This window comes from Orbicella faveolata, unplaced genomic scaffold (assembly GCF_042242905.1).
Source record: "Orbicella faveolata isolate gen_17 unplaced genomic scaffold, um_ofav_v1 contig_27, whole genome shotgun sequence".
Classification (NCBI taxonomy): domain Eukaryota; kingdom Metazoa; phylum Cnidaria; class Anthozoa; order Scleractinia; family Merulinidae; genus Orbicella; species Orbicella faveolata.
Genome location: NW_028301555.1, coordinates 1227501 through 1246769, shown reverse-complemented (window position 1 = coordinate 1246769; position 19269 = coordinate 1227501). Strand labels below are relative to the sequence as shown.

Below are 19269 nucleotides of genomic sequence, written 5' to 3'. Positions count from 1 at the left end.
GTAGAACGTCTGATCGTGGACGAGTTGGCCTGGCGCAAGATTTGTAAAACCCCGTGTCACCAGGACACGAGCGGTTCCTCCCGAGGAGTGCGTCATTTGTTATAAAGTAAGCTGTTCGAAATAAAAGAGGTTCATTTTTGAAAAAGAGGTTGTGTGGTAGTCATGGCTCTTCAGTTTCAAGGGCATAGACATTTGGACGACGTGATAGCCAGGTTAGAAAAACGCTATGGAAAAGCGGGTGGAAAGACGCCTCAACCCAGTGAGGCTCATTTCAAGAAAAACCAACCGCCAAAACGACAACTCAATCTGAAAATACTTCAACCCGCCAAAAGACAAGTGTCTTTTCAACCGCTGTCCGTCCTGGACACCGGTGCATTACCGGCGACGGTGACCACGCGTAGGAAACGCAAGAGAGCCGCCCCTGCCATGCCGAAGCTTTCCGAGAAGGAAGATAGGAAAAGAAGAATGAAAAAGAGGCATTGGTACGAGGACAAGTTCGGAGATTTGAGTAAATTCGCCAAGAAAAAACCTCGAAAAAAGAGATCGGCGCCTGCCAAGAAAAAAGGACGTCCCAAGAGAGCCGCTGCCAAGAGGGCCATGGCCAAGATCAGGAGTAGGGCCAAGAAAAAACCCATCTGTTTCAATCGTAAGGTCACCCTATTGGGTCTGTTGAAACGCATCCCGGCCGTCAAGACCCCATTGGCCAAGTTGTTCAGATAAAAACGGAACGTCTCGAGACCCTGTGCCATTTCATGATCATGGAACGACGCAAAGCGTTTCAATTTCACACGCCGTCGAGTTTGTTGATAGCGGGTCCGTCGGGGTGCGGCAAGACGGTGTTCACCACCAAACTGCTCTTGGAGAACGGCGACTTGTTCCAACAGACACCGAAGAGTATTCATTACTGCTACGGATCGTGGCAAGACGGTTTCCAAAAGCTCAAGAAGGGTGGAGTCAAGTTTTACGAAGGCATCCCCGACAGCGAACAGTTACCCCGATGGTTTCCTGGAGGGGGTGTGTTGGTCTTGGACGATCTGATGGACGAGGGTGGTAACGACAAGCGCGTGTTGGATCTCTTCACCAAACATTCGCATCATCGGAACATCACGGTGATCTACCTGTGTCAGGATCTATTCCCCAACGGAAAATTCGCCAAGACCATTTCCAGAAACGCGCATTACATCGCGGCCTTCAAGAACCCTCGGGATCAGTTGGGGATACGAAATTTACTTCTGCAATCGTTTCCCACGCAATGGCAGGAGGTGTTGGACACGTTTCGCAAGGTCACCGATCGACCTTACGGTTACATGCTATTGGATCTTCATCCAGCCAGTCAGGACGATCAACGTGTCCTCAGCCATGTGTTAAAAGACGAAGGATTCGTCCGATGCCATCAGTTTACATCATGTTGAGGAGCGAGGTCGAGTGGTTTCCGCTATTCATTCACCTGTGTAAAAACAGGCTCAAATACATCATGAACCCCCACGAGCTGGACTACGAACCGATGAGACAGGTCACGGAATGCGAGAGTTACCGTCAAGTACGGTCCATCATCGACGCATATAACGGTGAAGGTTTCGATTATTTGGTTCATAAACAACGAGAACTCGCCGAGAAGAAGATAGAAAGAGAAAGGTACATGGATAAAAATGAGCTCTTATGGTAGTGACGATTTCAACTTCTCGGCTCTGGAAGATTATTCGCCTTGGGGGACACCGGCTCGGACGAGTACTCCGATTCCGTCTGCCGCGGGTGTGGGTACGAGTCTGAACACGCCTCCTTCACCGCGATCGTCACTGGCAACACCGCCCCTGCCCAATGTCTCACCCGTCGGAGTGGGCACCGCTGGCTCGGGTGCACCGCAGACCAACGTCACGGTGGGTGTCGGCAGTGCTGGATCGGTGTCGCGCGCCAATGTCACGGCAGGTGTCGGGGCACCACGAATAACAATGTCCACCCCTTTGGCACGAGCCGTTCGAGGAGGGAAACGACCGAGACGCGTCCCACGTCAAAACACACCGACGTCCTCCAGTGATTCCGGCAGCCGCAGACGAAGTAGCGCTAGTGGTAGCGGCGGTGGCAGAGGCAGAGGCAGAGGCGGAGGCGGAGGTGGAGGCGGAGGCGGAGGCGGAGGAAGTGGTAGGGACTCCACTCCGCCTTCGTCGATTCGATCGGGTCGAGGAGGAGGAAGAAGAAGGAGGCGAGGAGACCGTGTTCTCGACCAAGCCCAGATGCAGCAACAATTGGAAGAGATTTTGCGCCAACAACAACAGACGGCCGCGGGTCGTCGCATTGCGGGCATCACGACCACCAACACGATTACGACCACCTATAAAAACGGACAACGTCCTACCGTCACACGCAATTCGACCAGTGTACGTAACTGAGAACAACAACAACCATGAGAAGACGCCGTCGTCGACCGAAAAGGAGAAAGCAATGGGGCGGTGCTCTTGCGAATGCCCTGTCTGCGATGTTACCCATTGGTAAAGGGGCTGCCTTGGGATTGGCCAAAGCGTTGGGTGGTCGCGCCGTGAAAACAGGCATCCGAGCTGGAACGACCGCTGCCATTGGTGGTGTGGGAGTGGGCGTGGGTCGCGGGATCCGAAGACTCGTGAGACTTAAGAAAAGACGACCCCCTCGTCGATGAAAAACCATTCGAATCAAGATGTTGAGGAGTGAAGTCGAGTGGTTCCCCTACTTTTTGCATCTATGTCGATGCTCTCGCTCTTACTGGGATGCGACCAGCATGGATCACGAAGACATGAAACGGATCGCGGACGAGTGCGATAGTTACCGACAAGTCCAGGACATCCTGAACCAGTCTGTAGAAACCGCCTTCAAGGACGAGATCTGGGAATACAAGCAACAAGCTAAAAGGATCGAACGTCCCGACAGAAAGTCAGACTACGTTTGGCACTGGTTGGAAAAGAGTCATGAGTACTTCTGTCTGTTTATTGGATGAACCTTTCAACACCGTGGTGGATTTGGATTCCCTGAAACGTTTGGACGTCTTGTACGCTTTCTACCACAAGTATTGGTGGTGTCGAAGGCAGATGTTCGGTTACTACAAATTGTGCAACGCCATTCTCAACGGACTGGCCTTACTGACGGTGGCCGTGAGTATCGTCTTGGGATCCGTGTGGAAAGATGGGTACACGGTGGTAGGATTGACGGCTTTCGCCACCTTACTGAAAGGATGGAACGATTTCAAGAAGTATTCGTTCAAGATGGACATGGCCCAATTCGCTTACACGACGTACGAAAAGACGCTGACAGAACTCAGGAACTACGCTCTGGGTGGCGTGGAGGAATTGGATGGGTTTTTGACCAAGATGCAAACGTTGGACGACGTGGTGACGGATTTCACATCTCCCACGTACGACCGATACGTTCGAGACTACGCCCTACGATTTAGGCACGTGCCGCTATAAAAAAATGACATCGCGGCCAACCTCTTCATTCAGAACCAACATGCCAAAGAGGTCGAGGAGAAAGAAAGCGTCTTCGAGAAGGCGTAAAACCGCTAAAACCACTAAAAGAAGACGGTACCAAAGGGGAGAAGGGATCGGCACTGTGGTGGCGGGTTTACCCAAGGCGGCTTGGGGTATCACCAAAGGCATAGAAAGCCTGAGAGCCAAACAAGAACGGGCGCATACCAAAAGGATGATGGAACGAATGAGACGAGGTGAAAAAATTCCACACAAGGGCGAAGAGTTCCGATGCTCCATCATGTGAAAATAAAAGGACGAGACTAGTCGTCGTACACCTCACTCGTCACCATGACAGCCCGAAGGAGGAGGAGGAGACGAAGAAGGAGACAGAAAGGGGGTGATTTGGCGAGTATGATGAGAGCCGCGGGTATGGGTGCTCTGGCTGGACCCTTCGGTTTAATGGACAGACATATCCATAAGAACAGGGGAAAGATCGAAAGAGTCTTACGCAGGATACCCTTTCAAACGGCCTTCAGGCGACGAGGAAAGCGATAAAAGGAGTACGTCAATCCACTCGTGTGCATAAGTCCACGATGAAGCGGTTACGACGACAACGTCCTTTCCTGACGCGCGTCCTGAAAGAAGCCAATCGGAACAAACGTCAACGGATGTTACAAATCGCTGACAAAGATCAGATCAACGCCATCAGCGAGATGGTTCTCAATTTGCTGAAAAAGAGGATACCCATCAACGCAACGACTTATGGGAAACTGAAAAGACATAAAAGGGTTCTGCGCGAAGTGGGTAGACGCAAAAACTCTCTCAAGCGTCGAAGAGAACATCTCCTCACCCAAAACGGAGCGGGGTTCTGGAGCGGTTTGCACGGTTGTTTCAAAGCATGTTGTGTACGGTGAAAGGACGCAGTGAGGACGGTTACCCACTGGAGGGGATCGACGTCATACCCAATTTCCCACCGAGAGAAGACGAGTCTCACAATACCATTCCTAAACTCGTGCAGTTGTTGCAAGACGCCAATCGTCGCGAAGCCCGATGGAAAGACTCGTACGAGTACTTGAACAAGAGGTACCACGACCTGTATCAAGAATACATGGCTTTAAAGTTCGGTGACTTCTGCCAAACCTGTCAAACGAAACGAGATACCACGCCGCCCGGTGGGTGCATCGAGTTGTGCAGGGAGTGCGGTAAAGGCAAGCGAACCGTTCGAAGTCTCGAACTCGAGTTGGAAAAGAAAGACGAATCCATACGGTACTGGCAAGACTGTTACGAGACGGCCTTGAGAGAATTGTCCGAGTTTCCTGACACGACCTTGAGTCAGAAGGTATGAACGAAGTCATGATGGTGCCCGTTCAAGAATTCAATCGTCTGCAAGATTATTACAAGGGGAAGATCAGCCAGAATGCCTTGTTGAACAAAGCCGGACGTCTGGCCGCCGAAGAACATCTCATCCTGAACGACAAACGCATCCCCGACAGCATGGCCGTTAAGATGACCAAACCCATCGCCTCCGAGGAAGGGAAACTGGTGAAACGTATACGGACGGGTAAAAGCGGTCCCATCTCGTACCAGGGAACGACAGAACCCGAAGGCATGGTCGACGCACCCGTCGAAACTCTGTTGAAACAGATCCTCAAGGGAGTCAACCAACCAGCCGCAGCCCCCGTGATCATCCCGCCACAACCCCTTTCTACGACAGGACTGAAAAAGGAGCTGAAAACCCCCATACCCTCCACGTCAGGTTTTAAAAAGGAGAAGAAAACCCCCAAACCTACCATTCCACCCAAACCAGTCACGCTAGGTAAAACTCCCCTATCGTCCAAGAAAAAAGCACCCATCTCCGATAGAGCCAGACGTGTACTGAAATCACTCGGTATCGACTACGACGACGGTGGTTACAGTCCCAAAGGCAAGGCAAAGAAGTACAAGAAGGTCAAACCGTCAGCCGCAGAAAAGTTACAAGCAGGGTGGGAAGATTTCGAAGACCCCTGGAGAAGGGGACTGGACTATGACTCGGATTAAGAAGAGGAAAAAGGCACCTCCACCCCCGAGGAGAAGTACCCGACGTCGCCGTCGCCAACGAGGGTATGGGATCGACATCCAAAAATGGTTGGCCAAGACTGGGATCGAGTTTCATTGGCCCGGTTATCAGTACATGGGACCTGGTACCAAACTGAAGAAACGTCTGGCGCGTGGAGACCCCGGGATCAACCGTCTGGACCGACTGGCCAAACAACACGACATTGACTATTCCAGGGCCAAGAACTTACAGGACAAATGGAACGCCGACACCAAGATGATCCAGGCCATCGACAAATTACCCGGACGTAAAACCATGACAGAACGCATTGTTAAGAAAATCATGCAAACCAAGAAACGTTGGAAATTGTAAAACCTTTTATTGTTGTTGTAATTAAAAGTTACACACGCTTTGTTGTTTTTCAAAAAGAGTCTCTTTTTTCTTTAAGACGAAAATAAAATAATGTTCCAATTGATCCATAAGTTCGACGGTGACTGAGAAATGGCAACGGTTCTGTTCTACTGTATCCTCGCGTTCAAACTGCGCGAACCAGCGTCCCATGTCATGAAGCATGGATGACATCTCGTCAAGCTCACTAGCTATTTCCACGATCATCTTTTCCATTTCTTGTTCTTTTCGTACTCGTTTCACTCGGTTTTCTTCTGCGACTCTCCTGTTTTTCCTGATTTCCAAAAGTCTCCGTTTTACAGGATCCTCGGGTTCCGCTAACATGCGTTCTAACTCTGCTACCAACCCTTCATCAGGCTCAGAGTCAGAGTCAGAGGAGGAGGAGGAATAAGACAACCGCCTCCCACGGCGTTGCGGTGGGGGTAATGCGTGTGGTGCTGCAGTGGTATTGGTGGTCGTGCTCTTAGCGGCGGTGGTCGTGCTCTTAGCGGCTGTGGGGGAATAAGACACCACCCTCCCACGGCGTTGCGGTGAGGGTAATGCCTGTGGTGCTGCAGTGGTAATGGTGGTACTAGTGTTGGTTAGTGGTAGTGTTGCAGTGGTAATGGTGGTACTGGTGTTGGTTGGTGGTAGTGTTGCAGTGGTAATGGTGATCGTGCTCTTAGCGGCGGTGGTCGTGGTGTTGGACGGTGGTATTGTTTTCCTGAAATCCGTCAGCTCAACCCGAACTCCCAACAAACCCCGAAGAATTTCATCCGGATCGTAATCATGCTCTTCCCACTGTCGTGTTGCAGGTAAACGGGAGCGACGTTTGCGTTCCCTATAACGATTCAACGCGTCGCGCACCATGTCACGCATCTTGTACCGTGCACGATACCGTCTTTTCTGCTCGCGAACTTTCTCCGGATTTCTTTTCTTCCACTCTCGCACGAACTCTCTTCTTCTCACTCTCTGTCGTTTCAATGCTTCAGCGGAGCGGGCAGGCATGGTCTTCCGTAATGGACGCTCATACAAGTTCTAAAATGGGCGTGGAGAATAATCGTGCTCTATCTATCTACTATATCTCTCTATATCTCTATATCTCTATATCTCTATATATCTCTATATCTACTATATCTCATTTAAAAGAGCATAAAAAATACTCTCTAGAAAAAAAAAAATCTCGCAAAAAAAAAAAAAAATCTCGCAAAAAAAAAAAAAAAATCTCGCAAAAAAAAAAAAAAATCTCGCAAAAAAAAAAAAAAAAAAAAAATCTCGCAAAAAAAAAATCTCGCAAAAAAAAAAAAAATCTCGCAAAAAAAAAATCTCAAAAAAAATCTCGCAAAAAAAAAAAAAAAAAAAAAAAAAATCTCGCAAAAAAAAAAATCTCGCAAAAAAAAAAAAAAAAAAAAAATCTCGCAAAAAAATCTCGCAAAAAAAAAAAAAAATCTCGCAAAAAAAAAAAAAATCTCGCAAAAAAAAAAAAAAAAAAAATCTCGCAAAAAAAAATCTCGCAAAAAAAAAAAAAAATCTCGCAAAAAAAAAATCTCACAAAAAAAATCTCGCAAAAAAAAAAAAAAAAAAAAAAAAAATCTCGCAAAAAAAAAATCTCGCAAAAAAAAAAAAAAAAAAAAAAAAAAAAAAAAAAAAAAAAATCTCGCAAAAAAATCTCGCAAAAAAAAAAAAAAATCTCGCAAAAAAATCTCGCAAAAAAAAAAAAAAAAAACTCGCAAAAAAAAAAACCAGGGGGTAAGCCATCAAAATTTGCATTAATACTACAATATTTCTTTCAAAAGATTAAGCAAGCTATGGTGGCCGAGTGGTTTAAGGCGCTGGGCTGAAAATCCGGTGGGAATGTTATCCTGCGCAGGTTCTAATCCTGCATGCAGTGATTACATTTAAAAAAAAAAAAAAAAAATCTCGCAAAAAAAAAAAAAAAATCTCGCAAAAAAAAAAAAAAAAAACTCGCAAAAAAAAAAAAAAACCAGGGGGTAAGCCATCAAAATTTGCATTAATACTACAATATTTCTTTCAAAAGATTAAGCAAGCTATGGTGGCCGAGTGGTTTAAGGCGCTGGGCTGAAAATCCGGTGGGAATGTTATCCTGCGCAGGTTCTAATCCTGCATGCAGTGATTACATTTAAAAAAAAAAAAAAAAAATCTCGCAAAAAAAAAAAAAAAAAAAAAAAAAAAAAAAAAAAATCTCGCCAAAAAAATCTCGCATTTCCGTCACCATGGCAACAGCCAGTTGAATATTAACTCGAATCGAGTTACGCGTCAGAGTAGTAAAGGACGCCCATAGGGGTGGTAGCCAATCAGAAGGCGATGCATATCATTAAAAAAGGCTCTCGACCAATCAGATTGCAGGATTTGCTAATTTGCATAAACAAGATGGCGCCTATTTATCAAAAACATGGCGCCTGTGACGTCACATAGGTCGCGCTAACATTACTACTGTACTGTAGTAGTTTTTAAACAATTTAAATAAATTAAACTTCACAAAAACAAAAAACAAAAAACAAAAAAATCTCGCAAAAAATCAGTATTTTCGATTTGCATAAACAAGGTGGTGCCTTTGGTAGCAAAACAAGGTGGTGCCTTTGGTAGCAAAACATAGCGTCCATGCCCAAATAAGGGCAACATGTCCAAATAAGGAGAAATATGAAATCGAGGTTGTGACGCGCATGTCCAAATAAGGCGATAGCCAATCCATGAGATCGAGACCAAGTCACGTGTTACCACCGACCCAGGGGATAGGTGGATATACCCCTACACTCGGTCGGAGACTGGACACCATTATACCGTGTGTATAAAAAAAATCGAGTCGAACCGTTCGAGTCACTCTGAGTTTTGAACTTGTATCGAGCGCTGGAAAGAAGAAACCATGGCACAGGAGCTGACCGACGAGGAGATGAACCAACAGATGGATCAACATGAATCAGTGACCGATGAAGAGATGAACCAACTGATGGATCAATATGAAGCAGTGAGTATGACGTGTACCCCATGTAAGAAAGTCATCTTTAGAACTCTAACCCTAATCTTTTTTCATAGAGTTACTGGGATTGGTTACCGGAAGAACTAAAGTGTTACGTGATTGACCTAGCAACCTGGCAGTGTATACGCGATCGAAGGAACAATGATCAAATGAGAAGCCTTCTCAAAGAAATCTTGGATTATGGCGAACTGAAAAGACGATGGGGTTACGGTCACATAGAAATCATAAGAGATAACCATATATGTCAATCTATTTTTTGCGATGGTAGCTATCGTTTCTCAACTTTCTATGGTTATTATGTCAACAAGCGTGGCGAGAAAAAGACAATCTATTTAGGAGATAGTTACTTAAACGCGATCCTAAACGTAAATGATAAAAAATCGTTCTTGTCCCAAACCCCTTCTCTTGGAGACCTGGCAGTAAAAACTGACTAATTGAAAAACGTTGTGTTTGTTGTCTTTTACAGAACAGACGGACCTACGACGAAGCCTTCCCCTTCGACGACGACGCCCAAGCGATGCTCCAAACCGGAGGTGGTGGTAACAATACAAGACCCCTCCTAGACTTCGACTTAAGACCCGTAGGCGCTCGACGTCACTGGAGAAACGTCCTCCACAAACAACGGTACGAAGCCACGCTCAGACAACACAGAGACGTGACTCGCGATGACAATCTAGGCCAAGAATTGACTCAGGCCCTTCAACGATCCATCGAGCAACAAATCGCTCAGGATCCTACCCTGACACCCCACTCCACGGTCCATTTCACCATGCAGTCCCGTGCCTTCACGCACGCCTTTCAGTCCACCACCTTCACCGTGCAAGAATTCGAAGAAGGGAGTGAAAGACTAACCACTTATCTCCAGTCTCTCGCGGCCAAACTCAACTCCAACGAAGAATTCACCCCCGACGACACGTTTACCATGGAAACCACTTTCATACGTACCCCAGGTCCTGGCAGTGGAAAAAAACGATACAGGCCGAGTTGCGCCGCCGTGCGGAACATCGTCAAACGGTCGCGCGTGACCATCCGAAACAAAGACACTCTCTGCTGCGCCCGAGCCATCGTCACCATGAAAGCCTGGGTAGACGCGAACGAGAATTCACGTGACCAAGATTACTACAATCTCAAACAGGGTTATCCTGTCCAAGAGCGATTGGCCCAAGACCTCCACCGTCGAGCCAACGTTCCCGAAGGACCTTGCGGCATTCACGAACTGCAACAATTTCAAAAAGCGTTACCTGGTTACCAGCTCAAAGTCATGTCCATCGACCCACCCCACATGATCATCTACGCGGGACCCGAACCCTCGACCAAGATCATTCGTCTCATCAAAGAAGACGATCACTACGACGGATGCAATTCGTTCAAGGGATTCATCGGCAAATCCTACTTCTGCGACGAATGCAATCGAGGCTACGATCACGACGACTTTCATCATCATCCCTGCCTCGGTCAATGGTGTCCCGCCTGCAAACGAAAAGACTGCCCCGATTTCATCGAGAAAAAACGACCCCTAGCGCCAGGCAAGTTTCCCGAACCCACCGAGATCTGCCGATTGTGCCACAGACAATTCTTCGGTGACCGATGCTACAACGACCACTTGCAACGGCAGAGTCTCAGCATCCCCTCCATCTGCAACACTTACAAAAAGTGTGAGAAGTGTTGTCACGTCTACGAGCTTAAACGCAAGAACAAGCGAGGAAGATGTCCCCGTGGTCACAAGTGCAGATGGGGCGAATGCCGCATCTGCGAAAAACAAGTCCATCTGCCGAAGCACCAATGTTACATCCAACGCGTCCCCAGAGACGAAGACGAGCCCGAAAGGATACGCGTCCCCCGCGACCAAGTCAACGGGCGACCCTTCGAAGAACCCGGACCCAACGATCCAGACACGAGCGTCTGGGTAGACAAAGACCCTCCCCTTCAAGTGTACTGCGACTACGAAGCCATCACCGACGCCGAAGGGAATCAGACCCCCATTCTACTCTGCCTGGAAGACGACGAAGATGAGATATGTCACTCCTTCTACGGGCCCAACTGCACCGCCGACATGTTCGAACACCTCGAATCCCTCACCGTCGACCAGGACAATAAGGAACGGAACGTCATCGTCATCTTTCACAATCTCAAAGGCTACGACGGGATGTTCATCCTGCAACACTGTTACGCCACCCATCGAGAAGTCACGGACCAAATCCCCATAGGCACCAAGATACTGTCCCTGAAATCCGACAGACTGACTTTCAAAGATTCCCTCTGCTTTCTCCCGTTCCCACTGGCCAACTTTCCCGCCACCTTCGGAATCACCGAACTGCGTAAAGGATTCTTCCCGCACAAATTCAACACCCTAGAAAACCAAGCGTACGAAGGACCCATGCCTCCGAGAGACATGTACGATCCCGACGGCATGTCCGCCAAAAAGAAAGCCGAGTTCGAACAGTGGTACCAAGAGAAAGTCGACAACGACTACCATTTCGTACTAAGGGAAGAAATGGAAGCCTACTGCGAGTCGGACGTCAAACTCCTCAAAGCAGGCTGTCAAAAGTTCCGGCAAGAATTCAAACAAAAAGCCGACTTTGACCCCATGGAGAAATGCCTCACCATCGCCTCCGCCTGCCAACGATTCTGGCGCAAGAAACTCGTCCCGCTCAACACCATCGCCTCCAGACCCCCGAGAGGGTGGCACGGCGCCCGATCCAATCAGTCCGTCGAAGCCCTGAAATGGCTAGCCTGGCAAGAACACTCGTTGCAACGCACGGGTCAAGGCGATCGTATCCGTACCGTGCGAAACGGCGGCGAAGTCCGACTAGCCAATCAGCTCGTGGACGGATACGATCCGACCACTCGAACCGTCTACGAATTCCACGGATGTCTATGGCACGGGTGTCCTCGCTGTTTCCCGACCCATCGAGACCGATATCCCATCTATCACGCCGATCGCACCATGCAGGAAGTCTACGAGGCCACACTCCGCAAACACGACCTTCTCAGTCGCCAAGGTTACCAGCTCTGCGTCAAGTGGGAATGCGACTGGGCCCTAGAAGTCAAAACCGACCCTGATCTCAGCCAGTTTCTAGACACGTTCGAAATCGTCCAACCGCTCGAACCCCGAGACGCTTTCTTCGGAGGACGCACGAACGCTGTCAAACTGCAACACGTGGCCGACGTGGCTCAAGGAGAGAAAATCAAGTACATCGACGTGACGTCGCTCTACCCCTGGGTCAACAAGGGAAGCAAATACCCCATAGGACACCCGCAAGTCATCGTCAACCCCGACGACCAAGACATCCATCACTACTTCGGTATGGCCAAAGTGGACATACTACCACCTCACGAACTTTACCATCCCGTTCTACCTTTTCGGCACGATAAAAAACTCACCTTCCCACTCTGCCGATCGTGCGTGGAACACGAAATGAACAAACCCCTCCTCGAGAAATCACATCGATGCTCTCACACGGCCGAGCAACGCACGCTACGAGGGACCTGGTGCACCCCCGAAATCGAGAAAGCCGTTGCCATGGGATACACACTCATCAAGATCCACGAAGTCTACCATTTCCCGGAAAGACAACGCCGTACAGGACTCTTCGCCGATTACGTGAACACCTGGCTAAAAATCAAACAGGAATCCGCCGGCTACCCTAACTGGTGTCACACCCCCCAAGACAGGGTACAGTACGTGCAACAATACCGCCAGAAAGAAGGCATCGCTCTCGATCCGGACATGATCCAGAAAAATCCCGGACGCAAAGCCACCGCCAAACTCATGCTCAACTCCTTCTGGGGCAAGTTCGGCGAAAACCTACACAAACCCACTACCGAAGTCGTCTACACCGCAGCGCACCTCTTTGCCCTCGTTTCCAATCCCTTCCACGAGATAAAACAAGTCAGAATCCCCAACGACGAAGCCCTAGAGGTCGTCCACGCCGAACTCGAAGACAATCAACCCGATAACGGACGAATCAACATCTTCGTCGCCGCTTTCACCACCTGCTGGGCTCGACTCAAATTATACAGCTACCTGGAACTGTTAAAGCAACAAGTCCTCTACTTTGACACCGATTCCGTCATCTACTCACACAAACCAGGTCAAGCCGACGTTCCGCTAGGCGATTACCTCGGAGAGATGACCAACGAGCTCGACGACGGTGATTACATCATCGATTTCACCTCAGCAGGACCCAAGAATTACGGGTACAAGACAAAAAATGGAAAAGTGTGCTGTAAGGTGCGTGGCTTCTCCCTCAATGTACGAGGATTACGCCAACTCAACTATGACGTCATGAAACAAAATCTACTCGACGAACTCGAACAACCTCTCGAGGACGGTGAACGACGCAACATCCCCGTCGTCAACCCCAACTTCTTCTACAGAAACCCAGCCACCAAACATCTCAAAGTCATCACACACACCAAACACTACGGACTCGTCTTCGACAAACGCGTCGTAGACACGAACACTTACATGTCGTTTCCATACGGATACGCACCATTGTAATTTTTTACTTCCTGTAAAATCAATAAAAAAAAATCAATTGTTAAAACTCATTTCCTGTCTATCGCCTTATTTGAGCACGCGCATGACCTGGATGCAAAAGACTGCTGACGCCACTGCAGGCGCATATTTAAAAACACGTCCACCATCTTGTTTATGCAAATCGAAAATACTGCCCTCTGATTGGTCGAGAGCCTTTTTTAATGATATGCACGGCCTTCTGATTGGTTACCACCCCTATTAACGTCCTATACTACTGTCAAGTGTATTACATGTAGCTGTGGTTGAAGCTGTGGCTGCCAGAAAAAGGTTAGAACTAAACATAAATATTCTTGGTTTATTTTTTTCTTGGTGTTCTCTTCTAGTTAATGAGTTTTCCTTTCCCATCCAGGGGGGAGTAGTCGCTTCATGCTACGGAAACCGGGGTAAGCTTTGTTTCAGCTTCTTTAATTGGCCATTAATATTGATAAGAGTGAATTTTCTCCTAGTCACGTGAAGTCACGCCTTGCTCAACCACTTATCTGAACCACTGAGACGTTTGACTTAGATCAAACACAGTGGTTTACCTCAGCGGTGAAAGTAGAGTTTTAAGCCTGTGGGATTACTCCACCGGATGAATGCTCCGTGGAAAAAGGGGCCGTTACGCCGCGAAATGTAACAACTAAGGCAAAATGTAAAAAAAAATTTATCACTCGAATTGTAACGAATTTTGACACAAAATGTAACAACTTCTTTAACGCGTATTGTAACAACGCAAAATGTAACAACTCTAATCTTAATATATAAAGAAGAAAATTTAGACATATTAGCCTTCTTGTCAAGCTTAACCTCGCCTGTCAGTCAAAGTATATAAACTTACTAGTCTTGGTCACATGACCAGCTCAAAATGTCCTCTTGTTGAATTGAAACGTTACGTCGTTTTAGAAGAATTGTTCGTGTTTGTCATGTCAAGTCTGTGTCCGTCCGTCTGTGCTCTAACGACGGACGACAACTTGATATCTGCTTACGAGAAACAACAACACAACATGTCCGAAGGCAAGAATAATTACTAACACCTGTCAGTCACAGTTAGAGACGTTACAAGTCACGTGACATGACTTAAGAAAATTGCTTTTATTTCTGTTATCGCACACCGTAGAAGCAAGAACCTTGGGTTCTCTACTCAATGTCTTCGTTATTCGAAAAAAGGAAAGACTGATGGGCTAGTATATTGACTGGGTAAACTATATAGCACTGATAAAGGTAAACAATTATTTCTACAATGTGACAACTATTGTGACTCTTTGCTCCTCTTTCCCACTTTACCTCTACTGGTATTGATAGTCACATAAAGTGCGTTTTTTTTTGTTTTTTTTTTTAATTTCATAAGGTTTCGATCATCAAAGGATAATAGCTAAGGCTGTTGCTGAAGGTTGCTGTGACCAAGTGTAGCCACCAGCACACAGTGAATAAGGAGGGCATGCTTGCAGGGTGAATAGAAATTAATGTCATTTAAAATAGCTTTGCCTGGATTTAACGATCTTGGACGTTCGGTGACCCCTATTTTTCTTTTGATGGACCGTTTTCTCTACCGATCTTCCACGGTTAGCGAAAAAATGAAGAAAATCTATCGATTAGAAGTTTTACTTTTTGGAAAATGCACCATCGAATTCCGTTCTTTTCAGCTCTTCGTTTATCTGTGCGGCGGTTTCAAATGCCTCTTGAATGGTTAAGTTTGCTAAAAACGTTGGAAAATTTGGAACTATTCACGCAACAGACCCACTTCTACAAAATATGACTAAGATCGTTTGCCTCCGTTGACTCACCTTCGATCTTTTAACTATAAACCCCTGTAGACCATGCTGAATTACGTGCGGCAATTTTTCAAAATTAGGGTAGATTTCCACACGCTTTCTCTCTGAAACGAAGTCGGTGACCCCCAATTTTCTTTACATTTCTGGCACAAGTAACTCATTATCTGACTGCAGTAAAAATTTTTAAAAAATCTATCGACTGGAAAATGTTCGCGCGAACGTCCTTAAGCTTTACTAGTAATTTATAATATATCGATAAGGTTGTTACATTTGCGTTGTTACATTTCGTGTTAAAGAAGAAAGAAATTGTTTAATTCTGGTTTAAGAGTTGTTACAATTAGTTAGAGGTAACGTTACATTTTGCGTCAAAGGTTGTTACGTAAAGTTCGCGTCAATGTTATATTTTGCGTCAGGTGTTGCATTTTGCGGCGTAACGGTGCCTTATTCAGGTTACTGGAGATATACAAAAGGGTACGTCGGGATTTCACGAGTTAAGGCATAGAATATAGGGATAGAAAAGCTGCTATTCAGGTAATTAAGAGTGTCCTTAAAATGTATCTTAAGGAGACTTCTCTAACGGCTGATCCATTTTTGCTCGATTATTAACCGTAATGCCTCCAAACTTTCTTCTCAATATTTTGCAGGTTTTGTTGGCCTAGCTTCTCAGTGTAGTTATCAGTATTTGATCGGGTGCATTACCATTGACGACTGTAATAGATTTTTTTTGTGTGTGTTGTTGTCTGAATGTCTTATGTATAGATCTGACTTTAAACTGGAAAGCATAGCCAAATGAGTGTCTCATAAGTAGATATGTTACTAAACTGGGATAACATAACCAAATGGAACACAAAGAAGTCACCCTACAATCCTCTCCAAAAGCCTTGGAATACTTACTTCCATGTGGGTCAACTTTATTACCAGTAAATGATCATGTTTTACTACTTTCTTTGCCATCTGTCCCGAAACAATATTCGGACTTGGGTCGAGTCAACTGACGCCCACAGGGACAACATTTTAAGGAGTGGGGGAGGGGAAGGCATTTGAATTACAGTTGACTCCCGGTTACTCGAACTACCGCTAACTCGAATCTCGCGCTAACTCGCACCAAAATTGATTTCCCTGGATTAGTCCGTTACATTGACTACAATTGTACTCGAGCTTCTTGGCTAAAGTGCAGAACAGTACTCTTTTTCGATCTTTTGTTTCATTTTGTTAGCAAAATATCGTTCCGTTTTTAAGTTTGTATTCGTAATGACCCTGACTAAACACATTGTTTGAAGACTAATTAAACATGTGCGTAAAACATTGTTTCCCCGCTAATGTTTAGTCATTTCTGTCACTTCTAACATTACTCAAAAGTTTTAACATTTGTTTTGACGGTTCTAGTTACCGGAAATCAACTGTTATTGTACTCGTGGGAAGAGACTAGCTTGACACTGAGACTTGTGGCGGGGATTGTAGCTTGTAAAAACACATATACCACCTTGTACTGCAAAGGTTTTTATACTGCATGGTATTCTAGAGAATAGCTGATGTTCACATAACAATGAAGAACCTCAGTTCGATGTAACTTTGTTTTATATTCGCTAATTCACATTTGCAATCAAGCTATGCTGGTTTGGAATAAACTTAGTCTGGAAGTAGAGTCTTGTTTGAGAGTTTGTGGTCCGTTTGAAGTCAGGTCGCTGCAGGCCTTCAGATTCTGGGTATCAAAACATTGATCTCTACCTCCTCCTAGGACCTCAGGCGTTTCGCAGACACTGAGAACGAGCGCCTAGCGCAAAGGACTACGGGAAGAGGAAAGAAGCGAGCCCAACACCATCTTTTTCCCTTTCGCAATCCCTTCCTCCCTTGCGCGCCCATTGGTTTTTTTCAGCAAAGAGGGTGTGGGTACAAGACAGGATCTCTACTGTCCTATAGTGTTTAGTGAGGTTTACAAATTTGGATGGGAGCCTTTAGGTTCCGGGTCTTGGGGCACGATCCCTTAGGAAATTTACTTTCGTTCCGGCTCGAAATTGGGAGGGGGGTTGCAGCCCCTACTCCCAAATCTCCGCCGTCCTTAGCTTTTCCAATATCAAACCTTACTCTACAAGTATTGAACACAATAAAAACAAGCAAAAAGAATCAGGATATTTACCACGAGATAAATTAAAATATTTACAATTCAAGTTGCTTTCTATGGCGCGTGTAACTTGCATTTAGCTAGCTTTCAAGCTATAGAATTCGTGGACCAACCCGTTCCGAAAACGCTCGGCATCTCTGAATGCGAGATTAGCGTAAAAGGATGATTCTTTTCAAAGCTTTCTTCAGAAAACACAGCATTCTGTCAATTACGTTGTTCACGAAGAGCAAGCACACGATTATTCTCATCCCCAGGCGAGTTTCCACGCTCTCCGCTAGGAACGCCCGGAACCATGACCCAAGAAGAAGCCCGAGTAATAAAGCACCGAGAACAGATGCTGTAATAGCCGTACAAAAAGAACGAGCGAGGATTGGAGGAGTTAAAGAGGAAACTGGAGAGAGACCCTAATTTTCATTTCTGTCACGTAACGCAATCAACTCAAAATCAATATCAAAGGGTGGGGTGAGGTTTTCCTTCATAACCGAGCCCGAGGTTCATGTTTTGCAAAACGAATAACTCTATCAAGCAAAAAAATTGCAAAACGTCAAGTTCTTAGGAGGCCTTCAATGCTATAAAGCTAAAAAGCTTAGAAATATAGGTCGTTGTTATTTTGAAACTGACCACGTCACGTGAAAATAGACCTCATTCTCAAAAGATGCCGTGAGGATTTTCATTGATTATAATTAACAATAAGACCCGTGGCCCTTGAGGGCGAAGGGTCTAATTGTTTTAGTATCACCCAACTAGTTGGACAGAAAAGGCAATAATAAAGTTAGCGAATGCAAGTTGGAAAAATATTTATTTGGGAATAAGACGAAAGAAAGCGTCACGCTCTATTGCGCCAATTTCGCTCAGTACTCGAGGACTATTACTAAAAGTCATGTAGTAGCGTAGCCAATTAAAATGCAGGATTTGCATTAGTCCACTAGTTGGGTGATACTAATGCAAAGTAGTCATGTGGTCTGCCAGGACTGGACAAACACTGAAAATATGATAAAGTGGAAGCTCTTTACAAAATCAGGTTTGAACTCCCATACACATTACACATTCCCGACCGATGTCGAGGATTTTTCCATCACAAATCTGGACGGAATAGGCAAGAATATGGCGCAGGAATACTTAAACACCCTTAAAGATCCTTTGTCATTCGAGGGAGTCAAACTGGACAATTTGTATACACTTGATGCTTTCTTTGGCGCACACTCGTTCGCGTATTGTCTGAACGAAGACCGAAGGGTAAAACTGGTCCACTGACCTAAAGTCATCCTGACCAAAAACCCGCCTTAACAAGCCATGAAACTCAAAATTTACGTGAATGATGACGTCATCTGAAACGAACCATTCAAAAGTCGACTTAAAAGCGAGGTTTTGACTCTAATGATTCTAATCGATAAGACTGCTGCTGCCGCCCAAAACTGTTATAAACAATTATTGGATAAGGTTTTTGTGATATCCGGAATAATCAAGGTCGAGGTATGTGATAACGCTAACCGAGACCTTGATTATTTTGGATATCACAAAAACCGAATCTCATAATTGTTTTATTATACATTGTTTTAAAGAAAATAACGACAAACGCATTATCGCACCTAACACAGTTTATTTTCGACAAGCCATGTTCTTACGTGAACTTGATATTGCTCTTGGAAATGATGCATTGCGCGCGCAACCTACAGATTATTCACTAATCTGCTAGCAGATTAGTGAATAATCTGTAGCTAGGTCGCGCTGTTTCCCAGAATTAACTGTAGGCTTTTAGCCAATGGTGACTACAATGTATAATAATGTTTATTATCGGTATGATAACGTTTTAGCAATTTGTCAGTTATATTTGTTTAGCTCATTGAAAAATATTGATTGTTCTTGAACTTCATTTGATGCATAAACATTGGCCAACAAGAAAGCTGAACCCTTCACAGTAGCGTCAATCAAAATAAAACGACCTTTACTATCCATTTTGTTGGAATTTAGTTCAAATTCCAGATCTTCTCCTACAAGT

At 45.8% G+C, this 19269-nt stretch overlaps 3 protein-coding genes and 1 long non-coding RNA gene across 4 annotated transcripts; 3 read left to right on the top strand and 1 right to left on the bottom strand.

Moving 5' to 3' along the window:
• Positions 1-1251: 1251 nt before the first annotated feature.
• LOC149107079 (uncharacterized) lies at positions 1252-2387 on the top strand. The gene has a single exon (XM_089296866.1). It carries the CDS (start codon positions 1650-1652, stop codon positions 2385-2387), a length of 738 nt encoding a protein of 245 aa, XP_089152992.1. The 5' UTR covers positions 1252-1649.
• Positions 2388-2934: 547 nt separating this feature from the next.
• LOC149107078 (uncharacterized) lies at positions 2935-6582 on the top strand. The gene has a single exon (XM_089296871.1). It carries the CDS (start codon positions 2937-2939, stop codon positions 3432-3434), a length of 498 nt encoding a protein of 165 aa, XP_089152997.1. The 5' UTR covers positions 2935-2936; the 3' UTR covers positions 3435-6582.
• On the bottom strand, positions 5834-6864 carry LOC149107077 (uncharacterized). The gene has a single exon (XM_089296869.1). The coding sequence runs from the start codon at positions 6862-6864 to the stop codon at positions 5863-5865; it is 1002 nt and encodes a 333-aa protein (XP_089152995.1). The 3' UTR covers positions 5834-5862.
• A 6749-nt stretch (positions 6865-13613) lies between these two features.
• LOC149107076 (uncharacterized) lies at positions 13614-16793 on the top strand. Its single transcript, XR_016209443.1, has 2 exons — positions 13614-13664; positions 13747-16793. It is a non-coding gene; the product is annotated as an uncharacterized LOC149107076 (long non-coding RNA).
• The last annotated feature ends 2476 nt before the right edge of the window (positions 16794-19269 follow it).

Excerpts from the sequence above, each read along its gene's own strand:
- LOC149107079 (XM_089296866.1), top strand. The coding sequence starts at position 1,650 with ATGAGCTCTTATGGTAGTGACGATTTCAACTTCTCGGCTCTGGAAGAT.
- LOC149107078 (XM_089296871.1), top strand. The coding sequence starts at position 2,937 with ATGAGTACTTCTGTCTGTTTATTGGATGAACCTTTCAACACCGTGGTG.
- LOC149107077 (XM_089296869.1), bottom strand. The coding sequence starts at position 6,864 with ATGCCTGCCCGCTCCGCTGAAGCATTGAAACGACAGAGAGTGAGAAGA.